We start from the raw sequence: 23931 nt of genomic DNA, 5'->3' as shown, positions 1-23931 counted from the left end.
GACAAATTCAACCTTTACCGGACATTTTTCACTTTGTGGTGTCAATAAAAGTTGTAAAAGAACAATGTTACATATACAATACCAGTCATAGGTTTGGATGCACTTTCCAATAAATCTGTGTTTCCAACCTGTGACTGGTAGTGTATGTCGTAATGCTTGGGCCTTTTTCGTTACAGTGACAGTAGCACCTGAACTTAATTCCACTAAGGCCTGCAATAAGTTTGCCAAATTCTTTACAGACAAAATCCAAAATATTAGCAAGCAGTTGATTCATCGACAGCAGATTCTGGTAAATACATTGAAGAGATTAATAACTGGATGTGCCTAAAACTTTCTTCAGGTAAACAAAAACAAAACTGAGGTGACTTTCTGTGGAGCTAAAGAGAAATGATTGAAGATTACCACAAAACTTCATACTATGAAGTTTGCAACAAAGTCGACAACGTCGACAATGAAAAATTAATCGACGCAAAACTTTATTGTCGACACGTGACGTTATAAACGCCTGGAATGGCTTTGCTGATAAAACACGATGCCAGGCAACTTAACGCCATTTACCAACCACAGCTTTTCAGACAGTATAAGAACTCTAAACACTTTAAGCACCACAGGTAGTGCTGGGGGCAGTATTGTCATTTTGTGCAGCGTCTTTGTTTAAACAACGAAGAACAAACTGACGCAACATATTTCCAAAGTTTGGGGATATTTCACGCTGAACAAAGTGTCAAACAGGTCAAATGTGTTGTCTGCCATGCAGAGTTGGCGTACTACGGCAGCATGACAGTCATACAGGAGCATCTGAAACAAAAGCACCCCAAAGTCATGGTCTCCAGCATTCCGCATGGCAAAGTTAGCATTAGCGAGTAGTGATGTGCTGTTGGTACCTCTGCCAAAGAGGTTGTTTTTACCGGCGTTTATCTGTTTGTTTGTGTTCAAGATAACTAAAAAAGTTATGCATAGATTTTCAGGAAATCTTCAGGAATTGTTTGAAATGGGAAAAGGAAGAAGTGATTTAATTTTGGTGGTGAACTGGATCACCGAATATCCTACATGCTATACACCTAAAAACCACCAACCAAGCCAGAAAACTGGGTGTAGTGATGGACTCAGGCCTAAATTTTAAAAAACACATCATGGTATGACAAAAACAGCTTACTGTCACCGTGAGAACTTACTGTCTCTGTGTAAGAGTATATACTGTCACCTTTAGAAAAACACAGATCTTGTGTCATCACAAGATTACTGTAACAATGCCTTAACAGGTCTATCTAAAAATTAACTAGACAATGGCAGGTTATTCAGAACTCTGCTGCCTTACTAAGACCAAGGAAGTGCACCACATCAGTGCAGTTCTGAGGTCTTTACACTGGCTGCCTGTCTGTCAGAGGATAGAGTTTAAAGTTCTGTTGCTGGTCTATAAAGCTCTGAATGGTTTAGGACCAACATGCATGAGTGACTTCTTCACCTAGTATAAACTTACCAGACCCCCCAGGTCATCTGAATCTGGTCTTTTATCAAGTCTCAGAGTCAGAATCAGACATGGAGAAGCTGCATTCAGCTTTTATGCTCCACATGTCCGGAACAAACACTCAGTTTACTTAAATCTTCTTTTTAAAATCCAGGTTAAATCCATGTTAAAGACCCACCTGTTCTCAGTTGCATTTCAATCATTTTTACTTAAAAGAGCAAATCTATTCTGCACTGTTTCTTTTAAGCTTGATTCGTTTCACTTTATTATGTTTGTAATAGTTCTCATTTAATGTTCTTTCCTTTTTCTTCCCTCTCTTGTATTTTTTATTTCAAATAACACTTCTTACTTTCCAATATTTTAATGTCTCTGTAAGCACTTAGAATCACCCTGTTACTGAATTGTGCTATACACATAAACTTGCTTTGTCTCATGTAGATTTACCTGTGTAGAAGTATAAGATTATTTCAACCCTTTTCCCCCTGAGGCATATCTCAGTTTAGAACAGCAACAGCCCACTTTCTTGAATATCCACAGAGCCACTGTGAAAAATCACAACAGAACAGCTTGACCCTCACACAGCTGACTTCAAATGGGTCATTTGTTAAGCACAATAGTTGTCCACAATCATAAAGGCATTTATATTTTTCACACAATTTACAATCTATTCACTATGGCTGACTTCACTAGTTCTATTTTCCAAACAACAAAGGATAAACTTTAGTGTGTGTGACTTTGTGAGGGGCATTCATACAATGTGCAGAACAACAGCAGAGGTGAGGGCATCCAAGTAGAATACACAAACCTTCTGTTAGTGGTTTGATCTACACCATATTGAACATTAATACAGATGCTGTTTGAATATCTAAAAAATAATAATAAAAATAAAAAACACAAACGACTGATGTGAATGAAATGAGGCACTCTGTGTACTCCTCTGAAAATATGCATGTGGCTAAAAATATGCCAGACACTGTGGGTTTATCAGCTGTACTGCACACTGAAGCTGGTTGATGAAATCCAATATTCATGTGCTGTTGGAGTTTTTTTTTTTTTCATGTCATAGCTCACAGTGGTGCAAAACTGTAGGTTAGAGGTCCCAGCCTCCTGTAACCTTCATCTCCGAGGCATCACTGTTCAACATAATGGTTTGGTATTACTAAGGCAACATGACACACTGATAAAATATGGACAGCAGCCAGAGCTTCAGGGTGTGTGACACAGTGTTAACTTTCTATAACTTATGGCATTTCAACTCCCTATGGCATCTGTGATCCGAGTGCAATACACAGAGAAAATTGCTTTGCTGCACATGGACAGCTGTGTGCAAAAGTTCCCTGGGCAAAAATTATGTGTTTGATTAGCCAAGCGATGTTCAAAACATGTAAAGTTAAATATTGCATATATCTTTAAAATGATGTTGCTTTTAAAAATTTCCATCTGATACAGTTGCCCCAAAAAAGATTGTGCACCATGTATGGGCAGTTCTTTGTATAGCGTCTTTTTAAGGAGCATGTAAACAATTTTTGGATCCAGCTAGTACTTATCTGAATCTTGTTAGGGGGATTTTTGCTAATTCTTCCAGGAAAAAAAAAAGAGACTTATGATGATTTTTCAGCAATCTTACATGCACTGCTCTTTTGAGGACTATCACAGATTTAGAGGTTTTGACTTAAAGATAAAAAAAAATTTGACTACCACGTCTTTAGAGCATGTTTCAAGTGTAATGTGCGACTTTACTTCATTACCCAAAAAAGTAATATTACTGTAATCTGTCACTTTGTAACACCTTACAAACACTGTTAGGCATGACACACGTTTGGTTATATTTGTGCTGGCATGGCTGTTCAGTGGTTTGTTGCACCTTCCTGATGCTTCCTGTGCAGTAAAACCAAAGATTTTTATTCATCTGACAATTCTATAAGCAGTTCTCTTAGAAAAGTTTTCCTGTGCTGGAAGAGCTCACCTTGATTTCCACTGTTGCTATTAGATGTGTTTACAGTAAAGGAATGTTTACATTTTTTGTTTTGAGATGTATTATACCATTGATTTGCTTTAAGTGACAATTCTACTGGTGTAATTTAAAAAAACAAAATCATGTCGTCCTGAGGGAACGAGATTTGTAGGAGAAGCAGCATGTTTAGAGGAAGAACTGCGAATATATTGTAGAGTCACTGTGTGATGCTGAATAGCAACACAGACATTCTTCTCCTATGAAAATGTAGTGACAAAGCAAACAATTATCTGACCAAATATTATGCTGATGGAAAAAATGTGCTCTTCTGGTGACTGACCTGGCAGCGACCCTGCTCACTTCTCCTTACAGAAATAAACAGAATGCTAACCACTGGCTTTTACAGGTAATACTGACTATTTAAAGGTACACAACTAGATACAAAAAAGGGAGAAAAATACCCATAAGAACAACAATTCATAAAAATAATTTATGTGTATGGTTAGTTTTTATTTTAGCATACTAAGCAACTGCTCAGAAGAAAAAAATGCAAGACTACTGTTGGAATTTTTCATTTTTGCATTAGAGAAATCCATGATCCTGGTAGGACTAAACTGACTATAAAAGTTGTTTCATGGTGTCCCTTTCTTTTCTGTTGTTGTTTTTTTTAACTTTAAAAAATGCCAACACTAACGAAAAAGCTCTTCTTAAAATGTTGAAAATAATGTCTCATTTTGACTTAAAACCTTTCAGAGCGTCTATACACATTAACAGAATCAGGGGGTCCCAAACTTTAGCAAGACACTGTAAGTAGAAAAACAAGAGATTAAAGTCTCAATTTAATTCCCCCTGCACAGAAGCATGCAACTGTTTTCTCCCAGTGAAACATTAAAGCTCGCGCAGCTAAACGACTCTAAAAGTACAAGCACATTAATATACATTTCACAGTCTCCAATCATTTTAATGGCTGTGGAGACATGGAAAGCAATCAGTGAAGCAAATAAGAAGGAAAGAGAGACACATGGAAGCAAAGTAGATGTGATGAAGTGAAGCTACCTGTGTATTTAAGGAGTGTGAAGATGAAAAAGAGAAAGTTAGCAGAGCAGAAGAGGCAATTTTGGATAGCGTGTGATTCATCATGCCATCTTGTTTTAGACTCATCATGTTCTGAGGTGTTCCATATAACAAGGTGTGGAAATCAATAGCGTCCATTTACTGAGGTGCAGCTCATCTAATCGTCTGGTGCTCAGCTGCCCACAAAGGGAGCTGCCACGTACACCTGGACCTCTGGAGGAGAACAGAGTAATGAAATGTACACTGCAGCACAGTCTATCTTCAAGTTCCAGCTAGCACAAACATAGCTCCTGTGCCTTTACTATCTCACTTCCTTTATCACATCCACCATCACATATTAGCCATACATGCACGTCTCCACTCCTTCTACACCCCCCCCCCCCTCTCTCTCTTTTCTTTACATGCAAATGCATCGGCTCTCTTATGTTTGGATAAGCCTGCATATCGTTTGGTACATTAAGAGCATGATGGTGTGAGGAGCAGAGACTAAAATATCAACAGCACTCCGTTTCTCTGTCTCAGTCATTGACTGTTTGCCTCAGGGTAACATTACAGTAAGCACTCCTTGTCCCCATCTCCCAATGCATCTCTATAATTCATCTTAATTGGGAAAAACAACCATGAAAAAGGTTCACTGGGGGGATGTAAAGTGCAGGACAGGTCATGTATTTCTGGCACTGAGGAACCTTGAATGTTTAGTGTTTGTGAAAGATGAACGACGGTATTTATTTACCATTATAAAATGTATTACTTTTTAGGAAGTCATATAAAAATGTTTTTTCCTGCTTTGATGAAGCTGAAAACAAAAGTTGCATGACAGAACACATAAACAAGAGGAGCTGACTTTAAGTAATGACGGGGAATGTAAATATTTGGAATATTTTGGAAAAAAACAACATTGAAAAATAGATCCTCACTACTCAGCTTCTCCACTTTGTGTGTGTGTGTGTGTGTGTGTGTGTGTGTGTGTGTGTTTGTGTTTTTGCACAACAGTTATCTATTCAAGGGTTCTCCAGTTAAGATTACCAAGCTTACAGACAGATTTTAAAAAAATCAGATGGAGTTTAAACACGGCCGGGAAAATGCAGGATAAACATGTCATTTGATAATTAAATAGATGAGGATCTCTGTGTCTGTGGCAGCTCTATCACAGATGGTGACTAGTTTTAACGGCATAAATAGGATCTTGTTTTGGTCAGAAAGAGGAAATTCTGTTTATTTTCCCATCTCTGGTTCTGAAAAGTAAAAAAAATCTGGAAACTGGTATTGCTCTAAACATATCCCTGCTTCTCTCAGGACAAAGTAAAAATGCATGACAGAGGGTGTGTCTGTGCAGAGCACGTGCTCCCACGCTTCCATTAGATGTTACACTTTTTTGTAAAATGCAAGACTGCAATATTTGTGTTTGATTTGATTTTCTTTATCTATTTTCCAGCGCTTGCATTATCTAGGTCAATGGTCAGCAGTTTTAATCAATTTTTCAAACTCAGAAGCACTAGGTCAGTCAGAAAATCCCAGCAGGACAGTAGGGAATGGACATAGCAATAATAATAACACAAAATCTAATCTGAATTATGCTCTAAAGAGATTTGGTCAAAATAATCCCCAGAATAAACACAAGCGGGGAGGAGGAGAAGTCTCTTGTTATCAAATGCTGGGATGGGAGCTGCGTCTCCTGTGAGTGGATGTCTTTATTCCTCATGGTGAGGATTTGTGTAACGTTGTGTTTGATTTGAATGGTGATGGTGTTTATTTTGGGACACAACAGTACGTCTAAGGCTCAGAGTTGCTATTATTAAAGTATAATAAAATGCTGCTCAAACAAAGACTGATTCACTCAGTGTTTTAGAATGTTTTATAAAAAAAATCATCAGTCTGTGTGAAAATAATTGAAGAAAATGGGATCAAAATCCAGATTAAATATTAGAATTACAATGTAGAGCAAAATGCAAGTTTATATAAATGTGCCTAACATACTTGATGCTTCTATGAGAGCTCAATTTAGGAAATTCTATTCAAAATTAAACAGAAAATTGTGAGAGAAATATTCCCCCCGCCCCCACCCCAGCAGTAGAAGCCATGTTACATAATTACATTAGCAACTCAAAGATATGATTTTGTTGATTTTTCTCAGTTTACTGCAGGTCTCTGTTGCAGGTCCCCCCTGTGCTGACTCTGTGCAGAGTGGGTTCAGAGATCAAGACTGCTGAGGGCTGAGACACACCTCAAAGGTCACCCTGCTGCCTTTCTGCTGAGCAGGCGATAGTCCAGCAGCTACATGGCTACACCACTCCAGGCCTATTCAGCAGCTCCAGTTAAGTGCAACAGAAGACTTCAGTCTATTATCTGACACCAGATCTGTTTGAGCTGCAGAAGAACGCTCAGTTGATTTCTTAGTGTATTCAGGGAAACTGTTAAATCCCCATGAATACATTGAGGACAATTCAAGCTCCCTAACAGGCTGCTCGTTGACCTCGGTGCACTTTGCTTTTTCACTACATGCATCACAAAAGTCATATCAGATAGCTCTATTTGCAGTCCCTTTTTTGCTGCAAGTTGTAATAAGAAGTAATAAAGACAATATACTGCAGTGACCAGTTATATTGTACCAAAGTAAGCAGTTCCCAAAGTGAGTGGCTAAGTGTCTGATCACGCACACAAAATGGCCATATCACATTCTGTAAAAACGCCATCTGGAGGCATCAGCACTTCTATCAGCAGAATTAAGTCAGAGTGCAGTGACTTTCTCATTTACTGTGCCTCCAAAGAGCCCCATTATTAACTTCCCAGAATGCAAATGTGCTTTGGGCCAATTAGCGGTTGAGCCACTACCAGCATAAGTCGATAAAAATCCACCCTTCCATGATCATTCAACAACATGACTCATGGGTAGGACTGGAACACCAGCCTGTAAATGTGTCATCATTATGACTCCATACTTTAAACGAATGGAGGAGCTGTGTATTTCATTCCCACGGTGCTGGAGCTGGGCCATGCCTGTTAGCGTCAGGTCTTCTAATGAAATAAATGGACTTGTGATAGTACTTATCAGGCCTCTATAAGTGGCAGGTAAAGACAACAGTCCCGTGGTGGATCAAAGGTAGTTAAACGTCTCTTTTTAGATCTTCCCCTATCAAGAGGTATTTAAAGGGAGGGGGGGTGGCCTTTTTTTTTTTTTGTTTGTGGAGACAGACGCCCTCATCCAGGATGTCTCTGTGTAATTACACGCCACAGAAGACCTTCATTCCTCTCCTCTTCACAGAGTGAGATGAAAGACAAGAGAGGCAGAGGCATGTAATCGCTCCAACTGAAAGAGGGGGAGAGGAGGTGAGGGACACAGAGAATTGAGGGACAAAAAGATGGTGAGTGCTAGTGGGGTTTTAATAAACCTCCTCTGTCTCTTGTTTACAGAGTCTCCAACTCTCTCACACACACACATACAGAGTCTCCCTTTGACTGAGGCTTTCATTATTCTCAGAGTTGCCTCGGGACAGATGTGAAAATTGTTGTGCTAATGTTAGGCCCACTACAGAGAGCTTAGGATAGCAGGAGATTTACACACTCCACACCACTGTATAACTGTCACTCACACTCGTGAAAACATAAAGACGGACGCCGTGAGCGACAACAGTCCACACACACTAACAAGACCATGAGAAGATATGCAGGTAATGCAAGAAACACACACTCTGGCACTGATGGCAGTGTGGGTGGAAGCTGACATTCACTCAGAAATATTATATTCTCTTCCACTATTTGTGGACTTCTAACCTAAATCTAACAAACAAAAAAAAAACAAACATAAGATGCCATCATCTTTTCACAAAGAGCTTAACTTAAGAGCAAGAGGGACGTTACAATCTGCTGCTATTTGGTTGTTAAAATCTGATATTTTTCCATCACGGATTATTTACTATTGAGGACATGTGGTAGCAAACAGAAATAGCTCTTAATGATGTCTCTGGTTGTAAGGTTTGGAGTCCGTGTGTTTTCATAGCTGCCTGTCACCTTTGACCTGTCTGACAAAAAAAAGGGCACAGACTGCTCATTTAAAAAACAACCAAAATCAGCACAAGTAAAGGCTCATTTTTGTGCAATCAAATCCATCAAAAATAAGTTAAAAAAAAAAAAAAAGATACATCCAACTGTCTGTGTGTGTGTCTGTACGCCAGCTCTAACTTAAGCAGTGTGAATAAAGACTACTCAAAATGATGCAGACATCCATATTTGCTTTATGACTGGGTCTTATCAGCCACCGTGGATCCTTCTTTGATTTAATATTCCTTTATCGTGTGTTATTTCTCAGAAAAACAAAGCAAAGCCATCCACTTGACTACCTGTGGGTAGTCGAATAACAAATTGTTGCTATGGTTATGCTGGTCATGTGGTCAGTTCTGTTAATATGGATGGGAATTATTCTGGAAACGCTGCGAACAACCTTGTCTGCACAGTGACTGCTTTCATTTTAAGAGGCCATTTCAAATCGAAAAGCAATAAGTTTGGATGTAACTTAAATTAATTTCATGTGACTTGTAATGAGAAAGTGATTAATGCCCCGTTTCCACACAACAAACTGAGCGCAAAATCAGTTTATATTTCCAGAGGTAACAGAGTTGTACCTGCATATAAAAATTGTATCTATGTACAAACTGTTCAAATGCTCCTATTTATTTATTTATTTATATTTCTATTTATTTATTTTACCATACCTTTAGTCTTTAGTTTTCTGAACTTCTGCCCAGTTTAGTTTTCCTGTGCTTCCATGTGTTTAATCTGTTTTGTTTCCTAAAATGCTACTAATGTTGTGTTTCTTCCTGGAGTAACTCATCAGGCAATAATGGCACATTTGACGCCCAGCTTCTCACATTTACAGATGTGTTTTTCCTAGTTTCATTTCTTTGGTTATGTTTGAACTTTTGACTGGACATTATACACAAGTTGAGATTCACCATTTTGGACAAATCTTCAAAATCTTCAATAAAAACTACATTTCTCATTTTAAAAAGGATCATTAATCACCATGTTTTTAGTGTTTAAACAGATTTTCGATGTTATTTTCTAACTTATGGTCTTGCCACCACCTCTATGTATGTCTGATGTTGTCGAGGCTTCTCATGGGCTCCACACAATCCATCTGTCCAGGAATTTGCTAGTCCGTCTGTCTGTTGGTCTGGCTCTCCACAGGTATGTCTGTCTGTCTCTACATGATCCATGTTTCTTTCATAAAGCCACAGAAGTCTGGGGCTAAAGCTGGCTGCAGCGTGAAGGTTGAAGCTATAGAAATCGAGACACAGCTCTGTGTTTAATGATCCACTATAACTACACCTATTCATCTCCCCCAGAAGAGAGGTGGTACGCTGTGAATATAGACCTCAGCTGAAGATGCTGCATCATGCCAAAGCAGAACTCTTCAGCTGGCAAGTGACATGATTGTTAAAATCATGTTTCACTCGCTGCTTTTCGTGTTTCTCCTACAAAAAACAAGGAATTCTTCATTATGAATTATTTGAAAACTAGAAACATTTTTGACATGACCAAAAAGTGTCAGCCGCCGCATGGCAACCACATGAAGCAGTCGAGCAGAAACATCGTTCCATCATCAAAACAATAAATATCTATTAAGCTTAATAAGACACAGAATTACATACATCACGTCCTGTTGCTGAATCAGATGTGAAGTGAAGCTAACAGCAGCAGCAGAGTCAGAACACAGACACCCAGAGTTAATGAACCCTCACCAGTCAGCATGGCTGTCCATCTGCTTTCATAATCCCCATAAACAGCAGGCCATGCGGCAAACACACACACACACACACACACACACACACACACACACACACACACACACACACACACACACACACATTCAAATAGTATATCGTCATCTGAATATCCTGCATGAAGAATGAGGTCTGTATATGTGCTCTATGTATGTTTGTGTGTGCATGCGTGTGTGTAGGATTGGATATTGCAGTGGGGGCGAAAGCCTCATATGTCCATTATAATGCCCATGTGCCTTTCTTCAGCTCACCAGCTAATCTAGGCAGAGCGGCGGGAAGAGGTGAGCGTGAGGTCGGCCGTTGAGCCCATCTGGTAAGCAGCAGGTAAGAAGCTTGAAACACACACCCGCTGACACACTTGATGCGTGTGAGCTCAGACACTTAACTCTAACCTTAATTACGTGCAGGTACATCTGCCACATTATATGAGTTCTCTCGTCCCTCTACTTCACACATTCCTAACTCTTGAGCGGATGATGCCTGATAGTGTTTTGCACTGATCGTATGATAGCCTGCATGGAAAATGCAAGGTATCTTATGGTACCTTCCTAGGTACAAGAAAAAAAGAAGAAAAAAGCTAAACGGGCTTCCTCAGGTGCAATCCGAATTGTTACAGAAATAAGAGAGACGGGCTGTGTGTGTGGGCAGAGTGTTGACTGAGAGCGAGAGTGTAACCCCACTGTGACCCAAGCAGAAAAGTAGTAATACCTGACTAATACAGCTGGTTTCTCACCAGTGTGCAGTGCACCCATTACACATCTATGCCAAACACACAAGCCAAGCCAAGATCCATTTGTCAGCCCTTGATTAAGACCTGCATCCAAGCGAGAACAGAATCTTTACTATGTGCTTGCAGGCTCCCAGTCAGAGCCTCAAGAGGAGAGGTAAGAATTAAGTCTTAGAGCTGAAGACGGGTGAAGGAATTAAAGGGTATACGAGGCCAGATCTCAATCTTTCTCTTTGCTCTTTGCTATGGTTGCGGTCCAAGAGTGTACATAAGCAAAAACAAGGATTACTGCAGCAACTGTGGCACTTTACATCTCCTCGTGCTTTAAGGATGAAGATAGATTTTGTTTCACAGATCTCTTCCTTAACAAGAGCTTAAAATATCAAACTCAAGAAGCAGGAGGAGAGGAAAAGAAAAAAGAGGAACAAGGTACATTAAGGCATGGAAAAAGACAAAGGGGAGGGGGGGTAGAGAAAAGGGAAGCCCAGGAGAGTCTGGATGCACGCTTGTCGACCTCTGATTAAGTGGCCAATCACTGCCCCATTACTGACAGGGACAATGAGCTTAGGAGACAAACATGATGCTTTGGCTCCACAACAAGCACTACATTAAATCACAGAGCACCGGACCTCTGACATGCAGCCAATCACACAAAATCCTCCTCCCCTTTATACACACCCACAAATACATTAATTAAACATCATTCTGCTTGATTTTGTTTGACGGTGCTTGTTGCCTAGCTGCGTGGCATATGAACAGAAAGATGCAGGATCACTTCTGTTCCCTTCCTCAGTCAGAGATATGCACATGTATGCCCAATGCGTTCGTCTCTTCAGGGAGGTCCAAGTGTCATTCCCTTACTTTAGACACACCAGCTGCTCATTGTGTGCTCTGAAGTGTTAAGAACCCCTTCCCACCTCACACAAGCTCCCAGTTGCATCCACATCCACTTATACGCAGGCATGACAAAGCCCCCCTTTGCTCCCTTCCTTTACCCACCCTTGACAATCCAGACACCTCCCACATTCATAAGTACCTTGAGGGCAGATGGGACCCTAATAAGCGTTACACTCAGAGAAATGGGATTTTTCACAGTGCCTTCTAAAGAGCAATTCCCAAACTCTGCCAGAAAGCAGGCTGGAAAAAAATGATGGAGTGAGCGAGATATGGATGACAAAGGTTGGTATCTGCGAGACTATAAAGCTATTTATATGCCTGATGAGACTATCAAGAAACTAAAGGAAGAAGGCAAGAGAAATGGGGACAAGCGATAGCAATTTATTAATCTGGATGTGGAGGAATGCAGAGTTATATGCCAAATTCATTAAGGACGTAACACTGACTGCCACCGGCTTCTCTAATGCAGCGCATTTCCTCCACTAACACACTTTCGGCTGAATTTTCTCCCTGGTAGCCAAGCCCACATGTCACACACAGATACAAACAGACACAAACACAAGCATTAACAGATTGGCTGTAGTCTGACTGGACTCGGCCCAACTGCCTTTTGAAGACGAGAAAAAGCTTCTGCTAAGAAGGCGAGGGGAATCTATACGATGCAAGAAGAATATCTCCCATTTTAGACAAGGACACACACAGAGAACTGGACCAAAGCACAACTGATCAAAAGCTGACACAGCCTCTGATCTATGGACCCCATTGCAACCACTTTTACTATGTGTGTATATGTGTGTGCCTATCGAGGGGTAAAGGGGCTGCTCTGGATCTAGCTTGACCCCCCATCGAGAATCTTGATCCTATTGGTCACGACGCTCAGTGTGCTGCTGAGATCTTAAATGAAAATTCCTCCACTAACTCCCTCTCCTCTTCCAAGTGACCCAGCAGGTCTTCCTGTATAATACACACAGATGCTAACTCTTCATCAGAGGATGTGGCTCTGCTTTGCATAAGTGTGTGTGTGTGTGTGGGTGGCTGACTGGGTACTGTCTTTTTGACATTTGATGTCACTGAGCCGTCTTAGTATATCAATATTAGGGAGAATGAGACACTTTTTATTTATGACTCAAACAAGCAGGTGTAGCTTCCTTCCCATGAATGCTTATGCAACAGTAGCATACCTCTTGAGCACACATTCATACAAGTAGAGCTCCTGTTGAAGTTCTGAATGAGTGTGTGTGTGTTCTCTTGCTGTCCCCCTTTACCCCACACAAAGGGGCAGAAAAAGCTTTTCGGAGTCTCCTATTCATCTAAAGCACAATGGAACCCCACAGAGGTTTTCTTCCTGTTTCCCTGTCTGCTCCACCCATCTGCCCCCATGGGGCAGGATGGAAGGGCAGGGGGTACCCTGTCCTGCCGGCAGTGCAGAAACTCAGCTCCCATCTGCTAGCGAAACTATCCCTCCTCCACTCCTATTTTATCCATCCATTCACCCTCCCACCCCCCATGCTTGCTTTAACATGAACCTTTTTTCAGTCCATTTATTGGCTTTTCAGAGCCCATGTCAACATCTCTGTGTGCTATCTGGCAACATACCATCCAGAAGTCAAGGACAGAATAACTAAAAGGATATTCCCAGTTTGGCCTTGAGAAGAACAGCTCAGTCAAAAGCATTTGAACTTCTGAGCAACTTTAAAAGTTTGGATGAGATTTCCCTGTATTTCATTACAGTTTTATATAGAGTCACACAGGCACAAGAGACCATCTGGTGTGAGATAAACAAGCTGTTTTAAACCAGAATGATTATATCATCACCCCACACTTGTACTAGTAAAAGCTACTATCTTTACAGATGAAAATAATGATCTGTCCTTAAGGCTACATCCATCTCAGGCCTGCCAATCTCTGCTCCGAGCTTTTCTTCTGCTCCTAATTCCTCTTTTCATTCTTCATAGTCAGCTCCCTCCTCCATTTACCTCGCCGTTTTGCTCTCTTCCAGAGCCCTTGTCGTTTGCAGCAGATTTATAGTCCCGTCTAACATGCACAGTATTGGCAAAGCATTAAACTTGTCTGCTCTTAATACTGTGAGCTCTCTCTATCGATAAGAGCCTTAATAAAAACATCCCCCTGGTGGATTTGTGTGTCTCTTTTCACTTTCAATCCTCTACCTCCCTCCTCGACAATATCCCTCCTTCTTAACTACTGTTTCTTCTGTTGTGTTGCTGGTCGTAGTTATGTTGCACATTGCTTTTCCAGCTATTTTCCCCCTCCTCTTGCCACCTCTTTGCCTGGTCTGTGCCAGAAGTTTAATGATGCTTGAATGCCAGTATTAAAGAGTTTTCTTCTTCAGATTTCTCCCATAAAAGATATCTAAAAGCCATACCCTGAGATCAGTCAATCAAAACGTGTCACTTGTGAATTCAGTTATCAAGTACATCTTCGTTCTTTTAGTTTTTTCCTCTTTGATTTCAGATGCATACCATTGTGTTACCCTTTTTCTAGTTTGATTCAAAAGCATTATCTGCAGTCGCACTCAGCGGAAACTGGCACAACTCCTCAAAATGCTTATCAGTACCTTAAAATCCTTCTCTGCCTCCTGTAGCCATCCATGTCAGTTGCACTGAAAAGATTTCTGCAGATCTTCCCCTCCCACCGCTTTCTTTTTTTGCCATATCTGATGTCAAGATTTTGAGCATCGTAAGCACTTTTTAAATATTAACAAAGACCACTTTGCACCTATGAATAATACAGAAGAGAGGGCAGCAACTAGCCAGCGATCCCATCCCCTGCCGCCTGATAGCCATAAAACTAATGCACTGCCTCGGGACAGAAAGTGGCTGGGCCTGGTCTGCGAACAGGACTACCTAGTGGAACTAGTCTGGCTCATGGGGAGCTGCCTGTGCTTCACTGCCACAGTGCCCAACCACCTGTCCAAACCTCGGCACATGCAACAGCCTGACAGTACTTTTGTTATGACTACACGTTTTAGAGACACTAGAATCTAATCTGACATCTCAATCTGTTCAGTGTCTTCGAACCGAAATCTACTTTAGAGATTTGTTTTGTTGTCACATTTTTTTCTTTCAAGTGTTGAAACCTCACATTAAGATGTTTAAAAGTTTCAGAAAGGATTCAACAAATATTTTAAAGGCATGTTTACTATTTGACATGTAGTTTATGTAAGAAACAAGAGCTGTATTATTAAATTTGTTGGGTGAGTATTCACACACTTTTCACAAGGGACAGCGCTTTACAGGAGTGGGACTTTTCTCTGAGGCCTCTATGGGAGTGTCTAACATGCTACGCTTCCCAACTCTGAACACAAGACTGCCACTTCATTATCTCTCAAACTCATTCTCCTCCTGTCTTAAACTCCCAGTTAGGAAACCAGGCACTTGTTTTCCACTCAGTGTTCCTGGCAAAAATTTAGCTCATTTCTTTGTCAAAAACTGGCATACCCTCAATGTCTCTATTTAATATTTTTTCTAATGAATAAAAAAAAAAGTTACAAGGATTGACACAAAAGCAGCAAGTCGATGTAATAACTCCAGACTAGTGTTCTTGGAAGAGCTGGTAATTAATGTATATGTCGACACAGAAAGAGGAGCACCAAAGCAGAAATGTGGGCTCAGCACATCTACAATACGGGCCGAAACAGAAACAGAAGGTATTTTCGGGGAGATGCAGCAGAGGAAAGATTTACACACAATGGGGAGAGAAGATAAATGCAATCTGTCTGTCCCATCATGCTTTCCCTAAATATATCTCTGCCTTCCTCGCTCCCAGACAGAAACTTTACTGGGGCACACTGTGCTATTGTCCCCTAGTGTCCCCCTCCTCCTGGTTCTGCTCCCCTAAAAGGACCTCATTGCAGTCCTCAAATGTTTTTATCAACATTTCTCATTTCTCGTGCAAGGATTTCAGAATGGCCCACAATTTTAATAAACATAAGCTGCTTTTCTGCTCTGCCTGTTCTGGGTGTATAACGCACATGAGTACCACTATAGGCCTGGGTTCTTACTGGTACTCAAAGAAATACCTCCACTCTTAGCAGACAGTCAATGCATTTACAAAAGAGTTTTTTTGCCACTAAGTACCAAAGCAGGGTTCTTCACCAGAGGGTCAGTTGTGTCCATTGGAGTGGTCTTAAAGCAAAGCTAAGATTCTGCACATACAATGCTCTCTGGTTTGTTCTCCTTTCCCAACTGTAAACCAAGCTTAATCCACAATCCATTAAACCCTTGTTTTTTAGTCTGATCAGACCAAGGGAGGGGAGGAAATGTCCACACTTGCATAAAATCAGGATACACACACAGAAGAATCAGAGAAAGATCACTAATATTGAAGCGTGACCTTGATGTCCTGTCCCATCAGTCCACCAACACTGCCTGTAAATACAGCAGCCTACATATCCGCAAGAGCTGCTTTCCAGAACACTTTGCAGTCCACTGATTGAAGTCTACACTACCAGAGGTTAACTTTTCTCTAATAAAATAATGATTAAAGTGTATAAATGGTTTATGTTGATAAATTCAATATTTAAAAATTCTTTGAAACACATGCCTGCATGTCCAAATTTAGAGTTCATATCTTGTGTTGAGAAGGGAAAAAAAAATCTTCCCGTGAGGTTTATCAAGTGTTCTCTCTTTTCTTGTGGCTTTGCTTTTTCTTTTTGGAAAGGCCAAGAAGGCATGGAGCAAAACCTTAATTACTCCCTGCGCGCCAGGGGACTTTGATTTTTCCGCTCCAAGTAGAATAGAGAACTCTGAGCTCAGGTCTACTGTAAGACTGGGGTCTTTGCTGTTAAAGTGAGAGAAAAAAAGAAAACAAGAGATAGAAAAAAGTGAGAGAGCCAATAACAAGAAAAAAATATAAAAAGTTCCGGACAGCTGGCAACCCTGTCATAAATATATATATATATATATATGTGTGTGTGTGTGTGTGTATACACAAATTTAGAATTGGAAACTTTTTGAACAGTGTTGAAAATCTAATTATTTGACAGAAACAGTTCAAATTTAGCACTCAGCACAGTTCTGTACTGATATTTGTATCTAATTTATATTTGTACTGTAGTTCGGTTCGGAGTGATTAATGTCCAAACTAATCTTTAATCTCAAAACTTACCAGTGCCAAACACGACATGTCCCCCGAGCAAGAGGAGAAGAACCAGGGGACCGAGATCTTGGCCACGCTGCACCCGAAGAGAGCGCATCTTTTTCGGCTACGCCGTTGCGAAACGTGTCGGGATGTCCACACCAAGGAGCTCCACAGATTTCACCACGTCGTGCTTGAAAGAGTCGAATTACTCTGGAGAAGATGTGTGAGCCGCAGCTCTGATAAATGGTTGATCTTGTCGGCTGATGCGAACAGTAACGCTCAAAACGCATCCATCACCGAACAGCGGGGAAATAGAAACACCGAAGGAGTGTTGTTCCCGATGACAAAGTTTTCAGAGGTCCTTAAATATTACAGCTTTGCCAAAAGAAAAATCATTTTTCAACACAATCCCAGGTTGACCTGTTTCCCAGCTGTTCTTGCTTGGGAGCTGTGAGCGCAGAGGTGTAGAGAGTCACCACAAACTTTGACGCATCGCTGCACTGTATGGAGAAATTAAATCAAACGAGTTGGTTCAGTTTCCAGCAAAGAAAAGAAAGTTTCTTTGCAGCCATGATCAAAGAGAAAAGCGCCTTGAATTAATGCTGTCATGTAGCAGCAAGAAAGTGACTTCTTTACTCCTGAGTTGGTTTTGGGGCCCCGGGAGTTTTCTCTCGTACCCGTCCGCAAGGTGTAAACATGAACACAGGGAGCAGCGCCAGCCTCTGTGCCAACCTCCGGACTACCAGTCCCCGCCTGGCCAATCATATATCATCCTCCTCCTCCTCTCAGACTGAGGGCTGAACAAGTGAAGGTGCACTAGTAGCAAGAGAGGAGGAAATAGATGTGAAGGGAGAATCAGAAAACCCGGACCACAGAGCGCGCAGATCCACGCTGGATTCAGGACGCAGCAAGGTTTCACTGCAGACAGAGTATCTATCTATCTATCTATCTATCTATCTATCTATCTATCTATCTATCTATCTATCTATCTATCTATCCTTTGTTCTCAATCTCAAATATATGAATAAATAAAAAATAATAGCCTGTAATCTTTCCTTTGCTGTTCCAACAAATCAAACAGCTACATTTTTGTTTAATCACGGCGTTATACACCTTGTCCGTTCATCCTTTTTGCATCCATGGGTCATATTTTACTTCCATTGGCCACAAGAGAGCACCCTCCTATAAATGAGACCATCTGCAGTGGGGCTGAGAGGTGACTGGATCGTCTGCTACTCACTTTATTGTGAAAGTCGTCTCCTAAAAGACTGGATGGCGCCGATTGTGTCTGATGTGACCCTCACAAGGGAGAATTATAATGATGGACTACTAAGCTTGGTCTTTAATTTAAGATGATTTTTTTTTTTTTAAATTTTCTTTTATGAACAGTGACAGAGCAGGTGGACCTTCCTCCTCCAGAAGGGATGTTGTTTTGATGGATTGCTGTTTCTCATTTTATGTAGTTGCCCTGTTTTTTGTCTGTACAGTCACAAGCTGCAATTCTGTTAGTCTCCTTTCTTTTTTAAATAAAAATACTTTTCACTGATGGGTGCCCAGTAAACATGGACTGCTGGGAATGGGATATGTTGCCAGCAAGGTACCATAAACAGTTACTTTCTTGCTTTGTGATGAAGAAAATGTAAGTGGTACACAACTTTCATGGTTTCCAGATCTCATCCCAGATTTCAGTGTGATGCTTTAGTCTGTCTTCCAGTGCCATCATCACAACACAAACTATCTTTTTGGAGCAGTGGTGTTCCATCTCCCCACAAGAGCTCCAGAGACTCTGGGAATCTATGTCAAGGATCATTAGAGATGTTCCTAGTGTTGAGTTTTTTCTTTTAATTTCTTTTCTGATATGATTTAGTGAAGAAGTGAATAAACTAGCAACCCCTTTCTCTAACATATGTCTTCTTTTGGTTCTGACTCACATTGTTGGTCAGTGAAGAGAAAGTTTATTCCTGCATGACTTTTACCTTGAGTCTGGACACATTTGAGTTTAAAATGCCTAAGATTAAATACATAAGAGTATCAGAGTGAAGCCAGAAGTTTTAAGCATATGGTGATGCTGACAGAGAGGCAGTGTGAACGCAGGCATACTGCTGAGCCGAAAGCAGAGCCGCTCTGTAAGATGTGACAGTAGCTTTGCAACAGAACAGCATTGCCGCGCTTTGCTCAAATCCAACATCAAAGGTCATAATCCATCTGGACAAATGATGATTTCCAGAGACTTTTCCTTTGACAATTATGCCATTTCTTGGAGCACAAGTGTACTCTCTGGATTAGTTATTTATTCTCTCAGTCTTTATTGAGACTTGTGAGAGAATAAGTGTGAGAGAGAAATGGGAAAGAGTGATGGAGGCAAAGATAAACTGACAGAAATGGAGAGATCAAGAGGAGTAATGTGTGAAATGGAGTTTGCAGGTTGTGTCTGACAGAGTCTGAGACAAATTTCACTTGTGTAGCTGCAAACTCATTTTTTTGTTTGCTTGTTTGTGCATGCCAGAGCTCCTGATTATGTTTCTGCACCAGCTTCACCCCCATTTTTTCTGCATTAGCTCTGAGAATTAAGGTAGTTCATCAGACAACATTTTTACCAACACAATTTTGGCCATTATAGATGTTTACCAAAACATATCGAATCTGTAGCTATATGATGAACATGAGCTTACAGTGCAGACTTTCAGCTTTAATTTGAGGGTATTTTTTTGTACTGATTGACTGAAGTAAGGGTTTAGGAATTACAGGTTTAATATGTAGAATTTGCTTTTTCAGGGGCTTAAATGCCATTGGACAACTTAACATGACCAAGAATTAAATGTTCATTTTTAATATGCTGTCAGAAATCCTTCACAGGGAAAACTACCTTTGGTTTGTTTCACCTAAATGATGCTTTTCCATCTTGTCATCGATTATTTTTTTGTGAGTCTTTCCATCTGCAAAAACTGGTCTTCAGTAAATAAAATGTAACTTCACTGAGTTGATAACAGCAAAAATTTCACAAATCCTGGGCTGTTTTTACATGCATTACTTTTTAATCCATCCATCAGTCCACTCATTTAATCCAGTTCAGGGTCACGGGGGGCATCCCAGTTGCCACTGAGCGAGGGGTCAACACCGGAGGAGTTGCCAGTCCATCACATCCCCAACACAGAGACAAACCAGGCAAAGTGGTTACTTTACTAACAAACCTCTACACAATAATTTAAATGTTTTTGTATGAATGTCTGTGTGTAGTCTGTATGCAACTGTTTGGTAAGTTCAGTGGTGACTTGTTCATCTTTTTTTTTTTTTTTCAATTTTAATGCTTGTTTTAACAACAACATTCATTCATTTATTCATTCAACAACCATGCAAACTCACCGCTACCATATCTAGAAACAGTGCTTTCTATTACATTGCATATTGGAATCATGCTCTTATCAATTTTGCAGCATTTTCAGAATCTGAGCAGACTGATTTCCCTTTAGAATTAATTTTCTGTCATTTTGTCCGCAAACATTAATAATTCTATCCTGGAAATCCTGTGTGCCCATCAGGCTAATTCAAAGATGTCTCATGCCATTCAAAGACATCTCCATCATTTCTTCTCTTATTCTGACAGACGCTGATTTTCATCTGTGAAAACAAAACAAAACAAAACAAACATACAAAAATGATAAAGCTTTTCCAGAGATGACCTTCCTTTTTAAAATGTTTTTTTTTCTTCCCTTTTTCCACACATTTAATTGGGCACCTGTATTCTTAAAGCTCTTTATTGTACACTTAAAGTCTCATTTTCAAGGAAGACAAAGATATTCATAAGTCTACCTCTTGGAGTGAACCTCCTATGAACGTCCACCATCACATGTAGTCTTCTGTAAATGTTTAGGCCTTTTTATGTTGCTGGAAGAACAACCCACACCACTCAATGAAAGAGCTCTTCAGCAAATTGCCCAATTTGCTTTACATTTGAGCGTTCTACTATTTAAAGACCTGTAATTCTTAAACTCTTTCATCACTGAGCTTGAAAACACCCAAAAAGAAAAAGCATATTTATGTGTGTGAGTGTGTGTGTGTGTATGTGTGTATACATATATGTGTGTAAAATAAAGATGGAACTACAGTATCTGACATTATATTACACTTTTATTCTCAAATCACATCAACCAGACTAAAAGCTCTTTGGGAAAAGAGGCCACACAGGATGTTAGCATTCTGCAAACTTTAATTAAACAGACCCCCCCCCCATCCCCACATGCGTACACACATATATTTATTGCAGTGATAACAAAATGCTAACTTGGAATAAGTCACAATTGTGTTCGACTGTTTGTTGAGACAAACTGATGATAAAAGTCAAGGACACCCGGCAGAAAGCTGGAGAAGGAAGCTGAGGAAGAGGAGAGCCGTAATCGAGTGAAACTCATATGTGGTGCAGCAAACAGAGGATGAGACAATAAGAAATCCAGGGCTATTATTAAGGCATAATAGGTTATCCTGCAATGACTGTTTAGCACCACTGACTCCTCGTTGCTTTGTGTTGCAGGCTTGACATAAGACGGATCAAATTGCCTATCTCTGTAAAACAGAGAGAGAGTGGGGGTGTCTAAAAATAGGAGACATGCTCTAGAAGTTGCTGTGGAGATAATTGAATATTATTTTCAGGAATGATTAAGTTGACCTATCCAGTAGACTAATTATTTCTTGCAGGCCAGAGGAGAACTTGTTTAATAGATGTTGATAGCAGTGAATAAAGGAAAATAAAGCAGCCAATCTGCAGGCTGTCGCTGACCAAGAAAACAGTATCTGTGGAGAAATTAATAATACCCATCATTAGAGTTTGGCTAAGGGAACGAGCACAGATTTATCTTGCAACACTGTCAGAGTGGCGTCCAGTGTTGTTTCAGAAGACAGTGTCCCATATTCCATAGATCACTGGTTTCCAAGTTGCTGCTCAAATTTGCTCAAGTATCCGACCAGACTGTTGGGTTTGTGTCCACCAGTCTTTTCTTTTCATCAGGTAATAATATGTGACAACATGTAAATAACTAGGAATTATTTTGTTGATAAAACTGATTCACATGAGAGATAACAATGTTTACCAATTTACATAATATTTTCATGTGTAAGGTTTGATATTGAGGTCCCTTTGAGAGTTTCTTAAATAATTACAAGGAACTTGGTAAGTACTAATAGACATTTATTGTAATTAAAACTATGGGGCTGTAACAACATCATAAAGAAAGGTTTCATTTGATAATACATCATTCAGAACTGCTGTAAAGAAACCTGCCAATATAGTTTTTAATTTCTACTTAAAAAAGTTTTAAGAACTAGATTTTTATTCACTTTTTTACATTTCTACAGAGTTTTTCTTGCCTATTTTAGGTTAAATACATTTTTATGGCCAGCGTGTAATTTATTTGTCAAACACCTAATTAAAGATCAAAATTCAAGGAATAAATAATCAGCTTGATATAAATTGTTTTCTTTTCAGAAATCTGAAACAAAAGCAAAAATCTGTACGTTTTTAGAGCTTTTGATTTGAAGTTAAGACTTGAAAAAAATCAAACTAAACAATAATCAGACAATAATTGATTTTAATATTTTATTTGACAGAATTTTCTGACTTCAAGTTGCTGTTTCAATGCTTTGTGTGTTGTCCATATGGCAGTATCATATCAGATCAGTGTATTGAGGCAGTGGTTCACAACTTTCTTGGGCCACCATAACCACTTGTTTAGATTTAAAATCATATTCCAAGATATTTACCCCCTAATTCCAAGGACAAATATATAATTTATCAGTGATGGACCACTAAATAGTAATATGTATGTCTGTTATAAAGAGAAAAATGTATAAACTTGTACACAATCTAAATAGATTTAATGGAACTTTTGATGATTGTCTTACCAATAAAATTGATGCACAATCATTTTAATTGAAAATTTATCTGTCAAACAGAATGTTCTCTTGATAACGACATCATGCCGACTCTAGCAAGCTATCATACTTGTCATTACTTACATCATTACAAAAGTTTACATAACCTACCTCACACTGACTCCATGGAGGCTGTTTGAGGACTTCACATACATGGAAGCTAATCTTACTATAGCTAGAGATGTATAATGAGGTATGTGAGTATACTACAGTGAACTAGCTTCAACACTACATCCAATTTCAGAATTTATGTGAAATACAGTTGTAATTCTGCAGTTTTACAATAAAAGAAAACAGTCATTTCTATTTTGGTTCATCCAGCAATCCTTCTTTTAAAAAATAAATACTCAGAATAAGTCCTGCCTTTGAATGTCTAATTAAAACATTAAATCTGTGTTTATAAAGCTATTATAAACACCAGCACATAAACAATCGGAGTGAAGCATGATGATCAAGAATCCCTAAGAACTCATAGTCTAATTAAAAATTAACTAATGCTTATTTTAAGGACTTATTTAAGAACTTACCTTTTTATGTTATAAATTTGAAAAACATGAAAATGTTATAAATAATAGGGCGTGCATTGTATAATAATTTTGAGACAAATATGTGGCTACTTTGGCAATATAACCTTTTACTCCGGGTGTGTTTTTGTACCTTTATAGTGCACAAATTGGATGTGTTTACATTCTGTGACACAAGTTGTTTAATTCCATTTGCTTTAGAAAATCCATAAACTTCATTAGAACTTGGTTTTCCTCGAGCTGCTCCTCAATAAAACAGTCACCCTTGAGAGCTCTCTTGCAGTTTTTTAACATTAAAAAGAGAAAAAAAAAAGCTAAACCACCCAATATGCCCATCAGACTGTTGACATGCAGGTGAAAAGGAATATAAAGATTGCCAAAATTAATTATAAAAATAAAGTGCAAAGCCTGTTTACTTCAGGACATTCTCGCTCTGCTTGGGACGGTGTGAAAACCATGATGGGGATGGGTTCTAATAAGAA

The 23931-nt window shown here is 39.6% G+C and overlaps 1 protein-coding gene across 1 annotated transcript in view; it reads right to left on the bottom strand.

The window, feature by feature from the left end:
- unc5b (unc-5 netrin receptor B) overlaps positions 1–17115 on the bottom strand; it is a gene marked incomplete at both ends in the record, with an annotated part of 53052 nt that extends 35937 nt beyond the window's left edge. The window contains one exon of the mRNA XM_079249449.1: positions 17028–17115. Coding sequence (XP_079105575.1) covers positions 17028–17115 — 88 coding nt within the window. The remainder of the gene's footprint in view (positions 1–17027) is intronic.
- Between the last annotated feature and the right edge of the window lie 6816 nt (positions 17116–23931).

The sequence above is a fragment of the Telmatherina bonti genome (assembly GCF_933228915.1).
Source record: "Telmatherina bonti genome assembly, chromosome: 11".
Classification (NCBI taxonomy): domain Eukaryota; kingdom Metazoa; phylum Chordata; class Actinopteri; order Atheriniformes; family Telmatherinidae; genus Telmatherina; species Telmatherina bonti.
Note: the sequence above shows the minus strand (reverse complement) of the source record. Positions and strands in the feature narration are given on the sequence as shown.